The following is a 14,621-nucleotide window of genomic DNA, read 5'->3' on the forward strand; positions in this document are numbered from 1 at the left end:
GAGTGCGCTAATGGGGCGAATTTAATCGTGCGCACAAACATATGGCCACGGATCGCGCTATGATGTATGGAGTGCCATTCTTTACGGCTCTGCGCACTGCCTACGATTATGTCCACATTTCGAGGGTGCTATGCTGTCAAGTTTATGGGTGCTTTTGTTGGTACCTGACTGTGTTATTTGATTGCTTGAACTTTCAAGCACATACTTCTATAAAAAATACGCATATTTTTGTCTAATGTTAAAGTACAGGAAATATATGCTAAATAAAAGTAGTTAATTGTTCATTTTTCACTAGTTACTATTGTCTTGGATCATAATAATTATATTTTGTCGATATACTACGTGTCGAGATTTCGTGAGTCGAAATCTTTCGAGAAAACATGCATCTAAATTACGTGTTTAGAAATTCAGTTACAAACTCATTATCAAGCATTTATTAGCTCATTACACGCTTAATACAATCAATAATAGTTCACGTTTATACGTCACTCACGTTAAAAGTAACTTTCGCAAAGGCTGGTCATAGGATGGGTGACCACAAAAAAAAAGTTTTTATCTCGAGCTCCTCCGTGCTTCGGAAGGCACGTTAAGCCATTGGTTCCGGCTGCATTAGCAGTCGTTAATAACCACCACCAATCCGCACTGGGCCCGCGTGGTGGTTTAAGGTCCGATCTCCCTATCCATCCATAGGGAAGGCCCGTGCCTGAGCAGTGGGGACGTTAATGGGCTGGTGATGATGATACTAATAATCAATTTTGTATTTACTGTCTTCCCTCTCTGTTGCCAGACGACTATCCTACCTGCTGACTGCTAAAATAGCTCTTTGATGTGATATCAATAACGGAGAATGTGCATTATACTTCCTTGTAATATTAATATAACGTTATTTCGAACGGTAAGTTACAAATAAAATGTGTGTTAAATTTAATAAAAAAAACGCTGGCACAAAGGCAACCATCTCGAAATCTGAACGAACGCGACAAACCATTATGTTTTATCTTTTAACGCCGTTTAAAACCAGCGTTGAAACCGTTACGCCAGTAAATTATATAGACAATTAGAGATTTGCGTGTAACGGAACGTTACGTAAGTAGGTTCACAGAAGAAACGCAAACGCCACGTACTTACCACAGCACAAAGGGTGAAAGAGTAAACTCGACAGCCTATACGCCGCAGCTGCGATTAGGCAATTTGGTGTTGTCAGCATGAAACCGAAACTGATTGCCTGCCACGTTCATATTATGAGTGTTTACTAACACCTACACGCAAAGAGGAAAGGAAAAATCCGGATCTAATCGGATTGCACTGGATAAGCTCGATAAGATTCTGTTTTTTTTTTCAATCTATAAACCAGCTATACATAGCTCGCGGATTAATGGATTCGAAGATTAATACGCTTTGAAAGATTAAATTCATGTTTTTTCAAGGTAAGCATAATGTAAATATTTTTATTTTTAGGTTTAAAATAATACCCAATTTATAGATAGTAAACGATTTTTAACTAGTCGATACGTCGTAATTGTGTGTTTTAGCTTATAACACTAAATTTATTTAAAGTGCGTGAATCTTTAAAAGTCACAACTATCCATTTTTCTCCTTTCCTGATGTTGCATGTGCTTGGTAACACAAACGTTTAACTGTCACCTAAACACTACTACTACTACTTACTGCTTACTACTTACTGCTTACTACTTACTGTAGTACTTTTACAACATTTTTTATTTTATTTTTTGCCATGACTTATTGTAGATTTGCCGCAGATGACATTAACTACTTGGCCCGAAATACGTTGAGCGCTAGAGCTCTCACGCGTTACAAAATTTAAGATTTACACTACTAAAAAAAACAGTAATACATAATATATTGTTTGAATTCCTTTTAAAGTCTTTTTCATTTTGTATGTGAAATTACCGGCAATTGTAACAGCAATGAAATATTTTATAAGCTGTTACAATTTTATTGTAATTTCAAGTTATTTGTCACCAAAAATGTAATGGGCCCTAATTGTCTGACGAGTATTTTAACACCCAGTTTATTGTCATAATCACACTTTCAAGAAACGAAGCTATTGATAATAATTGAATATTATATTTGTTCAACAGGGCTGTCAATTGCTAATATTAATCGACATTCAAATATTTGAAGTCGAATACCGATAACTCTATAGCTAGAGATATAGGTACATAAAAATATTGTAATACCTATAACTAATAACTAACAGCCTCCGTGGTCTAGTGGTTAGAGCGTTAGGCTCACGATCTGGAGGTCCGAGTCCGATTCCCGATGGGGACATTGTCGAAATCACTTTGTGAGACTGTCCTTTGTTTGGTAAGGACTTTTCAGGCTTGAATCACCTGATTGTCCGAAAAAGTAAGATGATTCCGTGCTTCGGAGGGCACGTTAAGCCGTTGGTCCCGGCTATTAGCCGTAAAAACACCTCCACCAACCCGCGTTGGAGCAGCGTGGTGGAGTATGCTCCGTACCCCCTCCGGTTGATTGAGAGGAGGCCTGTGCCCAGCAGTGGGACGTATATAGGCCGTTTATGTATGTTACCTATAACTAATGGCTTTTTTCTATTTCAACTACTTACATTCAAGATGCTGCAATTGGGTTTTTTGTAAACTGAACTTAGCTAAGAATATTAGAAAACAGAAAAAGGAATTAGCAGCCCTAAGTCCACAAATAAAGTATCAAATATTCACAGATATTTTTTTATATTCACTCACACTTGTTTAAAATTATTATTGTGTTATACATTCTAAAATTCAAGACATATTTTTCAGTTGATTCCTCAGCGCTTCAACGTTGGCCGTTTTTGTTTTTAACTCAACACCATTTTTTTCAGGAAAGTCAGGAAAAATGTATTTCCCTGAATTTGAAGACATTTTCAAACAAATAAAAAAGAATTTAAAAATGGCTGGGATTCCAGCCGATAATTCCATGCTCGGCTTAAAATTCTATATTCTGTTTGTTAATCTTATGCTTATGGCTGGAGAAGAGATTGCGTTTTTCACTTCAAAAATGTCTTCACAAGATAAGAGTTTTCTAGAGTTAACTGCTTTAGCGCCGTGTATTGGTATTGGAGTTTTGTCTTTAGTTAAAATTGTATGCATAGTTTTGAAGAGATGCCACATTACTGAGCTTATGAATCAGCTTGGGAAACTTTACCAGGAAATTGTGGACGATTCGAAACAGACCGAGTTACGGAAGACAATCAGTCGAAAGATTGTACATGTCAAGTCATTTACGACATATTATTTTGTCCTGAATTTGGTACTAATTTCAGTTTACAACTTTTCAACGTTGCTATTCATGTTGTATTCCTATATAAAAAAGGAGACAGTGAAACTTGTTCTGCCTTATGATGTAATTGTGCCCTTCTCTACCACTGTTTGGTACAACTGGCTTGTGGTTTACGTTCATTCAATTAGTTGCGGTAAGTGTGGAAAATTTTTAATAATAAATAGTTATGAGGAATCGGTGCAAGTAACGACAAACACAAAATAAGTTTCTTCCCAATTTTCTTTTTAGTCAGTAAAAAATTCAGAGTTTTATATTTTTGGTTTCAGGGTTTATCTGTGTGCTATATTATACGACAGTAGATGCTCTTTACTGCAATTTGACTTCTCTCATATGCAGTAACTATTCAGTTATAAGTAACGAAATAGAACAACTGACCCCAAATAATGCACACACTTTGAACAATATAGTCAAACGACATCAGTATATTTTGAAGTAAGAACAAACATTTTTTCCTAAGTTGAGCTTTAATTGACGTACAGTATATTGATTGAAATGGTACCTTTAATTTTTCAGACTATCGGATGTTCTAGAGGAAATCTTTGCCCTCCCAAACCTCTACAATGTACTTGTGGCATCGGTAGAAATATGCGTTCTTAGTTTCAATATCATGGTATGGACTTTTTTACCCGACTTGCGGCGAAACATAAAAGTTTAAAAACTCGACTACAGATAAATCACGCTCCAAAAAGTATGAAACAAGTAAATAGTTATATTTCTCTGAAATTATTAATGATCATATGCCAATCTGTCCTAAAAGTTTGCATACGACCACAATAATTATCTACTAAACATCATTCAGATACTTTTTAGAGCGTAATTTTTCCATAGTCGGGTTTTACTGTTTAAACTTTTATTTTTATTTAAATAGAAATAATGATGCAGTCATAACGTACTAACGGAAGCACTTTTTACGTGTAACATTCAAAGAACTTTAACAACCTAAAGTGTTTTGGATCTAGTTTTACTAAAATATTTATTTTGTAATTATACTAACTATAACTGAAAACGAGATTACAGCAACTTTAACTTTGTTAGCCCTATCTTTTTAATCTTCACACATATCTCAATGGGGTAGACAGAGGTGCATCCATCGTAAGATGAACTATGTATCCACACCTCACCGAGATATCTGTGAGCCGCCTGTGATAGTTGAGCCAACTGTGTTGGTGAAAATTGCACTGATTTTTACCTTCATTTTCATTAGTTGTTGTCATGGCTTAAATCTAATCTGTTTTTATTTCCAGACGGGTGACTGGACTAAAATTCCAGGCTTTATCCTCTTTCTCCTGTCACAAATCCTACAGATATTAGTAATGAGTGTTTTTGGCGAAAATCTAATTAGAGAGGTACACGTGACGAAGTTACGAATGTTATTAGCAGTGATCGGGATAAGTAGTGACATTTGCGAGATTTGTCTCAACATGGATATTCCTCCCAAATCTTGAATCTCGAAACGCAATATTCGAATTTTAATTAACATCTTCTTTAGATGCTATAGCATAAAGTGCATTTATTTTAGAAAAATATTTAAAAGTTAATATTCCATCTTCTTTATTTTGTGAATTATTTTAGTAATTTATATGTTACGTATTTGTATTGTTTTTCATAATTGTTATTTATTTATGTATTTTTATCATAACTGTTTGTCTAGATCAACAAACTTTCACATTTATAATATTAGTTGGACTGTACTTATGATATCTCAAACAGTTTACTTTTTAAATATTTTTTGTTTTTATAGGACTCACTCGTGCTTAAGGAAACTCACAAAAAGAAAATTTAAGTCGAAAAAATAATCTGACTCGGGCAGGACTTGAACCCGCAGCTCTTGTCAAACGGACCACCGTGTTAACCATTACACCACCGGGTCCTCCTCCGTCAGCAGAGGAGCTGCGAGTTCTAGTCTCGTCCGAGTTGGATTTTTTTATTACAATTTTCTCTCTATGAGTTTACTTTTGTTTAACACAAGAAGAAGAAAATATTATAACGTAACGTAATCACGCAATCTCAAAAATCCCGTGGTCATATCCACGTTAACCACAACATTCAAGGTTATTGACCCCAAAAGGCACTACCTATCCCAATCACTGGTTATTCATTGTTGTTAACATAGTATAATTAGTATTAGTAATGATTATCGCATTCTATCTTTTTATTTAGAATACTTTGGGAGGATCAAGTAAAGTACGTAATAATAACATTAGTCAAGTACATACCTACTTAAATATTTTACAGAGTAGCAGAGTCGGTGAAGCGGCATTTAAATGCGAATGGTACAATATGGAAGAAAAGTATAAAAAAATGATACTAACTATACTTATCAGGTATATCTTTTATTTAATTTTGACCAAGACAGTGATAAGGATAAGGGATTTTCTTTCAAAATCCAAACCCCATTATTTTTAACTCTTGTGTCTGGAAATCTTGGCTTTAGGAGGATAAACGTAAATACTTTCCTCGTTATTATGATAGCAAGTTTGTATACTGAGAAATCACCCTCCTGTTTACTGTACGGTTTAGAAAAGACGTGGTATATAAGAAAATCAATATTCTTGAGATCACGCACCGCTGCGGTTTTGATAGAGATTGGTATGAAACTAATTGTAGGTACAGATAGGGCACACCCTTTTATTTTGTTAATCAAATCTATACTTATAATAAATCTGTAGAGAGGTCAATTCTGTACATTAAATATTTTTTCAAAATAACTATCAGGGGGTGATAAGTGGTCGATACTGATGCTAAAAATGCAATCAGTAAAATTTTTGTCTGTCTGTCTGTCTGTCTGTCTGTCTGTCTGTCTGTATGTTCCTTATAGAAACAAAAACTACTGGACGGATTTTAATGAAACTTGGTACAATTATTCTTCACACTCCTGGACAGGTTATAGTATACTTTTCATCACGCTACAATCAATAGGAGCAGAGTAGTGAAGGGAAATCCTTTTGTATGAAAAATCTAAACCGCTCAAGTTAGACGTTTGAAATTTGGCATGCAGGTACCTTAGATACCGTAGAGGTGCACTAAGAAAGGAATTCCCGAAATTCCTACGGGAACGGGAATTAGCGGGAAAATCCTTTTGTATGAAAAATCTAAACCACTCAAGTTAGACGTTTGAAATTTGGCATGCAGGTACCTTAGATACCGTAGAGGTACACTAAGAAAGGAATTCCCGAAATTCCCACGGGAACGGGAATTAGCGGGAAAATCCTTTTGTATGAAAAATCTAAACCACTCAAGTTAGACGTTTGAAATTTGGCATGCAGATACCTTAGATACCGTAGAGGTGCACTAAGAAAGGAATTCCCGAAATTCCCACGAGAACGGGAATTAGCGGGAAAATCCTTTTGTATGAAAAATCTAAACCACTCAAGTTAGACGTTTGAAATTTGTCATGCAGGTACCTTAGATACCGTAGAGGTGTACTAAGAAAGGAATTCCCGAAATTCCCACGGGAACGGCAATTAGCGGGAAAATCCTTTTGTATGAAAAATCTAAACCACTCAAGTTAGACGTTTGAAATTTGGCATGCAGGTACCATAGGTACCGTAGAGGTGCACTAAGAAAGGAATTCCCAAAATTCTCACGGGAACGGGAATTAACGGGAAAATCCTTTTGTATGAAAAATCTAAACCATTCAAGTTAGATGTTTGAAATTTGGCTCGCAGGTACCTTAGATACCGTAAAGGTGCACTAAGAAAGGAATTCCCGAAATTCCCACGGGAACGGGAATTAGCGGGAAAATCCTTTTGTATGGAAAAATCTAAACCATTCAAGTTAGACGTTTGAAATTTGTCATGCAGGTACCTTAAATACCGAAGAGGTATAATACTAAGAAAGGAATTCCCGAAATTCCCACGGGAAGAGAATTAGCGGGAAAATCCTTTTGTATGAAAAATCTAAACCACTCAAGTTAGACGTTTGAAATTTGTCATGCAGGTACCTTAGATGCCGTAGAGGTGTACTAAGAAAGGAATTCCCGAAATTCCCACGGAAACGGGAATTAGCGGGAAAATCCTTTTGTATGAAAAATCTAAACCACTCAAGTTAGACGTTTGAAATTTGGCATGCAGGTACCATAGGTACCGTAGAGGTGCACTAAGAAAGGAATTCCCGAAATTCCCACGGGAACGGGAATTAGCGGGAAAATCCTTTTGTATGAAAAATCTAAACCACTCAAGTTAGACGTTTGAAATTTGTCATGCAGGTACCTTAGATGCCGTAGAGGTGTACTAAGAAAGGAATTCCCGAAATTCCCACGGAAACGGGAATTAGCGGGAAAATCCTTTTGTATGAAAAATCTAAACCACTCAAGTTAGACGTTTGAAATTTGGCATGCAGGTACCATAGGTACCGTAGAGGTGCACTAAGAAAGGAATTCCCGAAATTCCCACGGGAACGGGAATTAGCGGGAAAATCCTTTTGTATGAAAAATCTAAACCACTCAAGTTAGACGTTTGAAATTTGGCATGCAGGTACTTTAGTAAACTTAAAGCTTAGTTGCAACAAGATATTACAAAATTCCCACGGGAACGGTAGTTAGCGGGAAAAACATTTGTATGAAAAAATCAAATCTAAATAAAAGGAGAAACTGACTGACTCAGTGACTGACATATCAACGCATAGCCTGAACGGCTAAACGTAGGCATTTGAAATTTGGAAGGGACATAGCTTAGGTACCGTAGAGGTTTGCGGACGAATGCTCGCGCGCCCCCGCGTCCCGTCAAATGGTGCAGGCAGGAACACCGTTGGGTTTTAGTGGGTATACCGAGGTGGCAACACCCGGGGAGTCCCACATAACCACGTCGTCCCCCCGGGCGGCGTGGTATGCGTAACGCATTTCCCAACGTTAAAAAAAAAAAAAAAAAGGTACCGTAGAGGTGCACTAAGAAAGGAATTCCCGGAATTCCCACGGAAACGGAAATTTGCGGGAAAATCCTTTTGTATGAAAAATCTAAACCGCTTAAGTTAGACGCTTGAAATTTGGCATGCAGGTACCTTAGTTAACTTAAAGCTTAGTTGCAACAGGATATTGCAAAATTCCCACGGAAACGGGAGTAAGCGGGAAAAAAACATTTGTATGAAAAAATCGAAACCGCGTAAGATAGATGTTTTCAATTCAATTCAATTATTTATTGCATTCCATGTAGTACAATGGGGTGTTACATAGGCATAGGAACTAAAACATGGACCCTGTAGGGCACAGCAACGTTGAAGGGAAGAGAGGAAGTGTGTATTAAAATTAAAACTCAATGAACAATCAATTAAAAAAAAAATCAATTCAATCAATTGATTCAATCTAGCATGCATGCATACCTTAGTAAATATAAAGTTTATTTTTGGCTGTATTTTGAAAAATGGGAGTTATTGGGAAAAAAAAATTATGAAAAAATCTAAACTGCATAAGTATGCACTCCCACACACACAAAGATCTCTCTCTTATATAACACGCCACGCGGACGAAGTCGCGGGCAAAAGCTAGTAATTAATAAATTAAAAGTCATATTCATATAACCATTGACACAAAAATGACCGTTACCGTGCCCGGAATGACCGTGATAAAGATATTTTTTAATTTAAATTTCAGGTCACATAAGCCTAAGCAACTGACAGCTTACAACTTTTCTGTGATTTGTCATAGAAGTTTCACAAAAGTAAGTGAGAAAAATAGGCATATTTATATTTTGATTTAGTATTATAAAAAGGATATTCTGCGTAACAAGTTACAAAAATTATGCAAAATATCTTTAGTAAGGAAGTCTTTAATTTTGTAAGCGTTCCGTTGAGCTGCCAAATATAAAAAAAATGCATTTGAACTGCAAACCTAATGCAAAAATTTAAACTTGTATGTGATTTATGTGTGGTTAGCAATGTTGGCATGACTGATTCGGAATTGCAAACAGACTTTAATGCAACTGCAACCTAACCTAACCTTAAAGCTAGTGCTAATACCGCCGCCAACTGCAAGTCGATTGCGTGAATTGGTAGCGCACTCGACGGTTTGCAGTTTCCATGCAGTTGTGCCAACCTCAGAAAAACTCATCTAAATTGTAAGTTGTCAGCTGGCTTGCAGTTCAAATGCAGTCTGTTTCTAAACGTCATCAATTTAAGAGCCACGCAAAAAGTAGCATGGAGAGTATTTTTAAACTCTCTCTCTCTTTATTTGAGAGCTGCGCTCTTGTCGGTGGAGTGGTTTTTAAACAAGGAACTTTTATCCTCCTACGTACAAAAATGGTGTACTTACTTTAACAATAACTTTATTTCAGATCATAAGTACCGCGTGGTCATATTTTACTATATTAAAAACCGTTTATAATCCGGCAGAAGAACAGTAAAATCACCAAGAAAAATACATACTTATTGTAAAAGGACGTTTGGACGACTAACATTTACATATTATTATAATTACAATTACAATTGTAATACTTAGATGCATCATTAAAATAATTGACTTCAAAAAATTGTGTTCAATACCCTAATGACGAACTGAAATAATATTATAACATATTATTCATTGTTGTGTGGACCATGGATGAAATTAAAAGTTCGAATCAACCTGACTGTGGGTGTCCAGTGCGATTTGTTAAACTTGGCTACTACCGCACTCCAAAAGTTAATGCACCTTGTACCAAGTAAACCTTCTACATCGTTAGCGTGGAGTTCAGTTATCGCGAAAGCCTTATTACATTATGCAATTCATCGGGATTGACTCGCCGGGCTTTGGTATAAAACGTATGAAGAAAACGTGAAAATAGACTAAAATTTAAGTTCCATTTTAACGATGTATCTTTTTAATATGATTTAGTGAAAGGATTATAGTAAGTTAAACAGACATTCTCCGTTGTACAAGTAGGACTGCACGGCAATCCGCGCGCGGCGTGAATTATATCAAAGGTTTCGATAGACGCGCGAATGCTATCTACGTGCATACATGTCGTATGACAATTATTCAAACATAGATCTAGATAAAATTTGCGGCGTGGTTACAGTGCCGCGAGGGCAGGTATATACCTAACTTTGAGAGTATTCCCAAAGTAAAGTAATAATAGAAACACGTGCGTATCTTACAAATCCTTACAAAATACAGAAATAAAGCTAAAGTACTTATTGGTATTTTATTACAGTTTCAAGCAAAGTTTGTTCGAAAATTATTATTTTGCGGAAACAAATAACAATTAAACGATATTAGCCCCACCTGTTCGTGTTAAATATTACTTCAGTATAATAATAGCCTACGCAAATGTAATTTTATTCGTGTTTTTGGCCCGAATTATACTTCACTGACATACAAAAAGCTAGTAAATTCAAATCAAATCAAATCAAATATACTTTATTGCACAGAACTACATTAATAGTAATAATAATAAAAAAGAAAAATAAGAAAATAATAAGAAAAAGAATTAGAAGCAGCTGAACAATTTAAGGTTTACAGAGAAGTTTAAAAACTATTTACTGCAATTATTATTGACAACGAAACTGACTCGGGTGAGTTTTGAGTCGGCTAAGGGAATTTAGCGAATGCTATTAACGATCACTTATAGATTACACCAGAAGTTGTTTAAAAATTGACAAATAAAATACTTAAAATTATCGCTTGCGCTAAAAACTTAGCAGTAAGCTTTATGTATGAATTCCCTTTTACGTTATTTTTCATTTAGCATTTGAAATTGTCGGTATTAATCAATTGTAACAGCAAGATTTGAAGAGTTGTTTGTGAATACAAAAGGAATTTTAAATAGCCTGTAATTTGCGTGACGTGTATTTCAACACCCTGTAATTGTCACAATCACACTTTGAGGAAACTAAGCGATTTGATATTCTATTTGTATTCATTTTCCCCAACAGGGTTGTCGATTGCAAATACCGATAACTGATGATAGAAGTCGCTGGAATATAATTGTTCTTTTTTTCCATTTCAATTACACACAGTCACATTGACTTTCAAACATTGGAAAGTTTAATAGGTACTTAAGTATGTAAAAAAAGTGATTAAATAATAGAAAGCAGTCACAAGATTCAGCAGCCCTACGAATCCTCAAACTGAGAGTGACAGGTCTAATAAAATATACAAGAAGTAATAGTAATTTACTAAATAACGCTTATTTTCAATTTCTCCTCACTTTCTCAGTTGTTTCGCCACCGCTTCAACGTCGGTCATTTGTTAAGAAACCATCGCATTCCAGGAGAGTCAGGAAAAATGAATATTCCTAAATTTGACGACATTTTCAAACAAATAAAAATAAATTTAAATCTGGCTGGGGTTCCTGCCGACAACTCGAGGCTTGGTTTCAAATTTTATATCCAGTTTCTAACTCTTGCACTTATAGTTGCAGAAGAGATCGCATTTTTCATATCAAAAATGTCTTCGGACGATAAGAGTTTTCTAGAATTAACTGCTTTAGCCCCGTGTATTGGTATTGGAGTGTCGAGTTTAGTTAAAATTGCGTGCATAGTTTTGAAGAGGCGTAAAATTTTTGACCTTATAAAGCGTCTTGGGATGCTTTATCAAAAAATGTTGGACAGTCCAGAGCAGAACGAGTTTCAAGATTCTGTCAGTAGTGAGATCGTGCTTGTAAAGTCTTTGACGAAGTATTACTTTATCCTGAATTTGATATTAATTTCAGTTTACAGTTTTTCAACGTTGCTTTTGATGTTATATTCCTATTTAATAACAGGGAAGGTGAATCTTATTCTGCCTTATGATGTAATTGTGCCATTTGCGACTGATGTTTGGCACAATTGGCTTGTAGTTTATGTTCACTCAGTTATTTGCGGTAAGTGTCAGGTGTGTTTAAATAGCAAGTAGGTGATTTTTATTTTATTTTATGGTACTTTTTTTATTACTTTATTTTCAATAATACTTTTTGCATTGTATTTTATTAATATTATTTGAACAAGTATATGATTATTATTACACCCGAATGTTATTTTAGATACTACATACTGAATTAGAAGGTGAATTCCTTCAGTTTAACTGTAAGAAAACAAAAAGGACACTTAAAAATATTTTGTTCTAGACTCTGTAAATATAATAATAAGAGACAATATTTTTTTTTGTATTTGCGACGAAGACCCCAAAAAGAAATCTGATTGAAAATTGGTTCCAGGGTTCATTTGTGTGCTATATTACACGACAGTAGATGCTCTTTACTGCAATTTGACTTCTCTTGTGTGCAGTAATTTCTCAATTATATGTAACGAAATGCAGCAACTGACCCCTAATAGTGCATATACTTTGAGCAGTATAGTCATAAAACATCAATATATTTTGAAGTAAGTATTTTTACTGCAAATAATCGGTTCATTTATTTTAAATAAGCTTAAAGTTATAATTGGGATTGGTCCCGATATCTTTTTAGGTACTTGGTAATTTATGTTTCATTACTGCTTTAATTGTTCGTGAGACACCAAAATCATCCTAAATACCGGGAATTTTCAATTTATATCTAGCTTAATTTAGGTATACTGTAATTTGAATTGACTTCATAATATATGTTTTCAGATTATCAGATATTTTGGAAGATATATTTACGCTGCCCAACTTCTACAATGTATTAATTGCATCGGTAGAAATATGCGCCCTTTGTTTTAATATCATGGTATTTACATAATTATTTTTCATCATCATCTCTCTAACGTTAGATTTGGCAAGGTTTCTTTAAGGACAAGTTCTTTACCGAAGCGCCTGTCTGACCTTCCAACACGGTAACGAAAACCTTTAGGTTTTCTTTCTTTAAGTTAGGTTATTATGTGTGGGAGGTATGCCTTCGAAACGATGTTTTCGGGAATGTGGGTTTATTCGCCATGTTTGCCTTCTCTTCTGGCATTGTATTTTTAATCACTCATTAATTTCATGGCTTAATTCTAATCGTTTTTGTATTTCCAGACGGGTGATTGGTCTAAAATACCTGGCTTCATTCTCTTTCTCCTGTCACAAATCCTGCAGATATTAGTTATGAGCGTTCTTGGCGAAAATATAATTAGACAGGTTTATTTAATTTTTCTTAATTGTTCTGTTTGCATATTTAACTCTTATTAATAAAATACTATTGTTAACACTTACTTTCACTTACTTTTTACAGAGCACTAGAGTGGGCGATGCTGCATATTTATGCGATTGGTACAATATGGAACAAAAGTATAAAAATATTATACTAACTGTACTTATCAGGTAAAAAAACAAATTGTTTTAACATTATGCAATTGTTACTAACATTTATATTTCTCATGTAGAAACCATAAATACCTACCAATTTTCCGTTACCTTTACTATCTCTATTGGTTTAAAAGGACGAATTTTGTACAATTTTTAGTACAAAATAAAATAGCTAAGGTGTCACATTTTTACGATAAGAAGAAATCTCCATGTAACTGTACTTATCGCTCTAAGTAAAAGTAATATTAGTATTCAGTAAGATTGAGAAAGGAATGTAAAGTTGGTTTAGACACGTAGAGCGGATGAAGGATAATAGAATTGCAAAAGAGGTATATAAAGCGAAAGTTGATGGTAGGGCTGACAGAGGAAGACCGAGAAGGAAAAGGTTTAATACGATGTATTCTGAACCGGCGTGCAAGTATGCAGCGATTGATGAATATGGAGGAAGCAAGAGAAGTGTGTCAGGATTGAAGCAAATGGAATTCTACAGTTTCTGCTTACCACGGTGGGAAATAGGCGTGAGTTTATGTATGTATGTATATATGTAGTATTTAATATAGCAGATGGTGCCGGCGTCAGCTTAATGACGATATATCGAAAGATTTCGCTTAAACAGGAGTCGTCCGACCAGGTGGTGTAATGGTTGATATGCTCGTCCCGGCTTGACAAGAGCTAGAAGTCCCGTTCGAGTCAGAAATTTTGTTCGATTTAATTTTCCCTCCTAAAACTTATCATATTCATCGACAATGAGGAAAATTACAAATATTTTCAAAATTGCCTCGCCTGTCTGTGTCTTCGTTTACTTAATATAAACAGCGTATATAATTTTCTTACAGTGGGCACAGGCCTACCCTCCATCAACCGGAGACGGTATGGAGCATTACTCCATCACACTGCTCCACTACTTTTCATTAGGTATTCTTATAAACATTAAGATATACGTAATTACAAGTAGTTGACATTTTCCAGATCACACAAGCCTAAACAACTGACAGCATACAAGTTTTCTGTGATATCCTACGGAAGTTTTACTAAAGTAAGTAAATGAATGCATCTCTAGTTGTTTTTTATAGATATTTATTTCTATGGTGGATTTGTTGAAAACCTGTCAGATGTATACTGAATAGACTGTGGATCGTGAAGGTTCTACGACATAAGTTGC

At 35.2% G+C, this 14,621-nt stretch overlaps 1 protein-coding gene across 1 annotated transcript; it reads left to right on the forward strand.

Annotated features, from left to right (window-relative positions):
* The first annotated feature begins 2,857 nt into the window (after positions 1 to 2,857).
* Positions 2,858 to 9,672, forward strand: LOC126371007 (putative odorant receptor 92a). Its single transcript, XM_050016205.1, has 7 exons — positions 2,858 to 3,436; positions 3,570 to 3,735; positions 3,817 to 3,913; positions 4,548 to 4,649; positions 5,539 to 5,627; positions 8,891 to 8,957; positions 9,570 to 9,672. Exons 1-7 carry the CDS (start codon positions 2,860 to 2,862, stop codon positions 9,636 to 9,638), a joined length of 1,167 nt encoding a protein of 388 aa, XP_049872162.1. The 5' UTR covers positions 2,858 to 2,859; the 3' UTR covers positions 9,639 to 9,672.
* Positions 9,673 to 14,621: the final 4,949 nt, after the last annotated feature.

The sequence above is a fragment of the Pectinophora gossypiella genome, chromosome 11 (assembly GCF_024362695.1).
Source record: "Pectinophora gossypiella chromosome 11, ilPecGoss1.1, whole genome shotgun sequence".
NCBI lineage: Eukaryota > Metazoa > Arthropoda > Insecta > Lepidoptera > Gelechiidae > Pectinophora > Pectinophora gossypiella.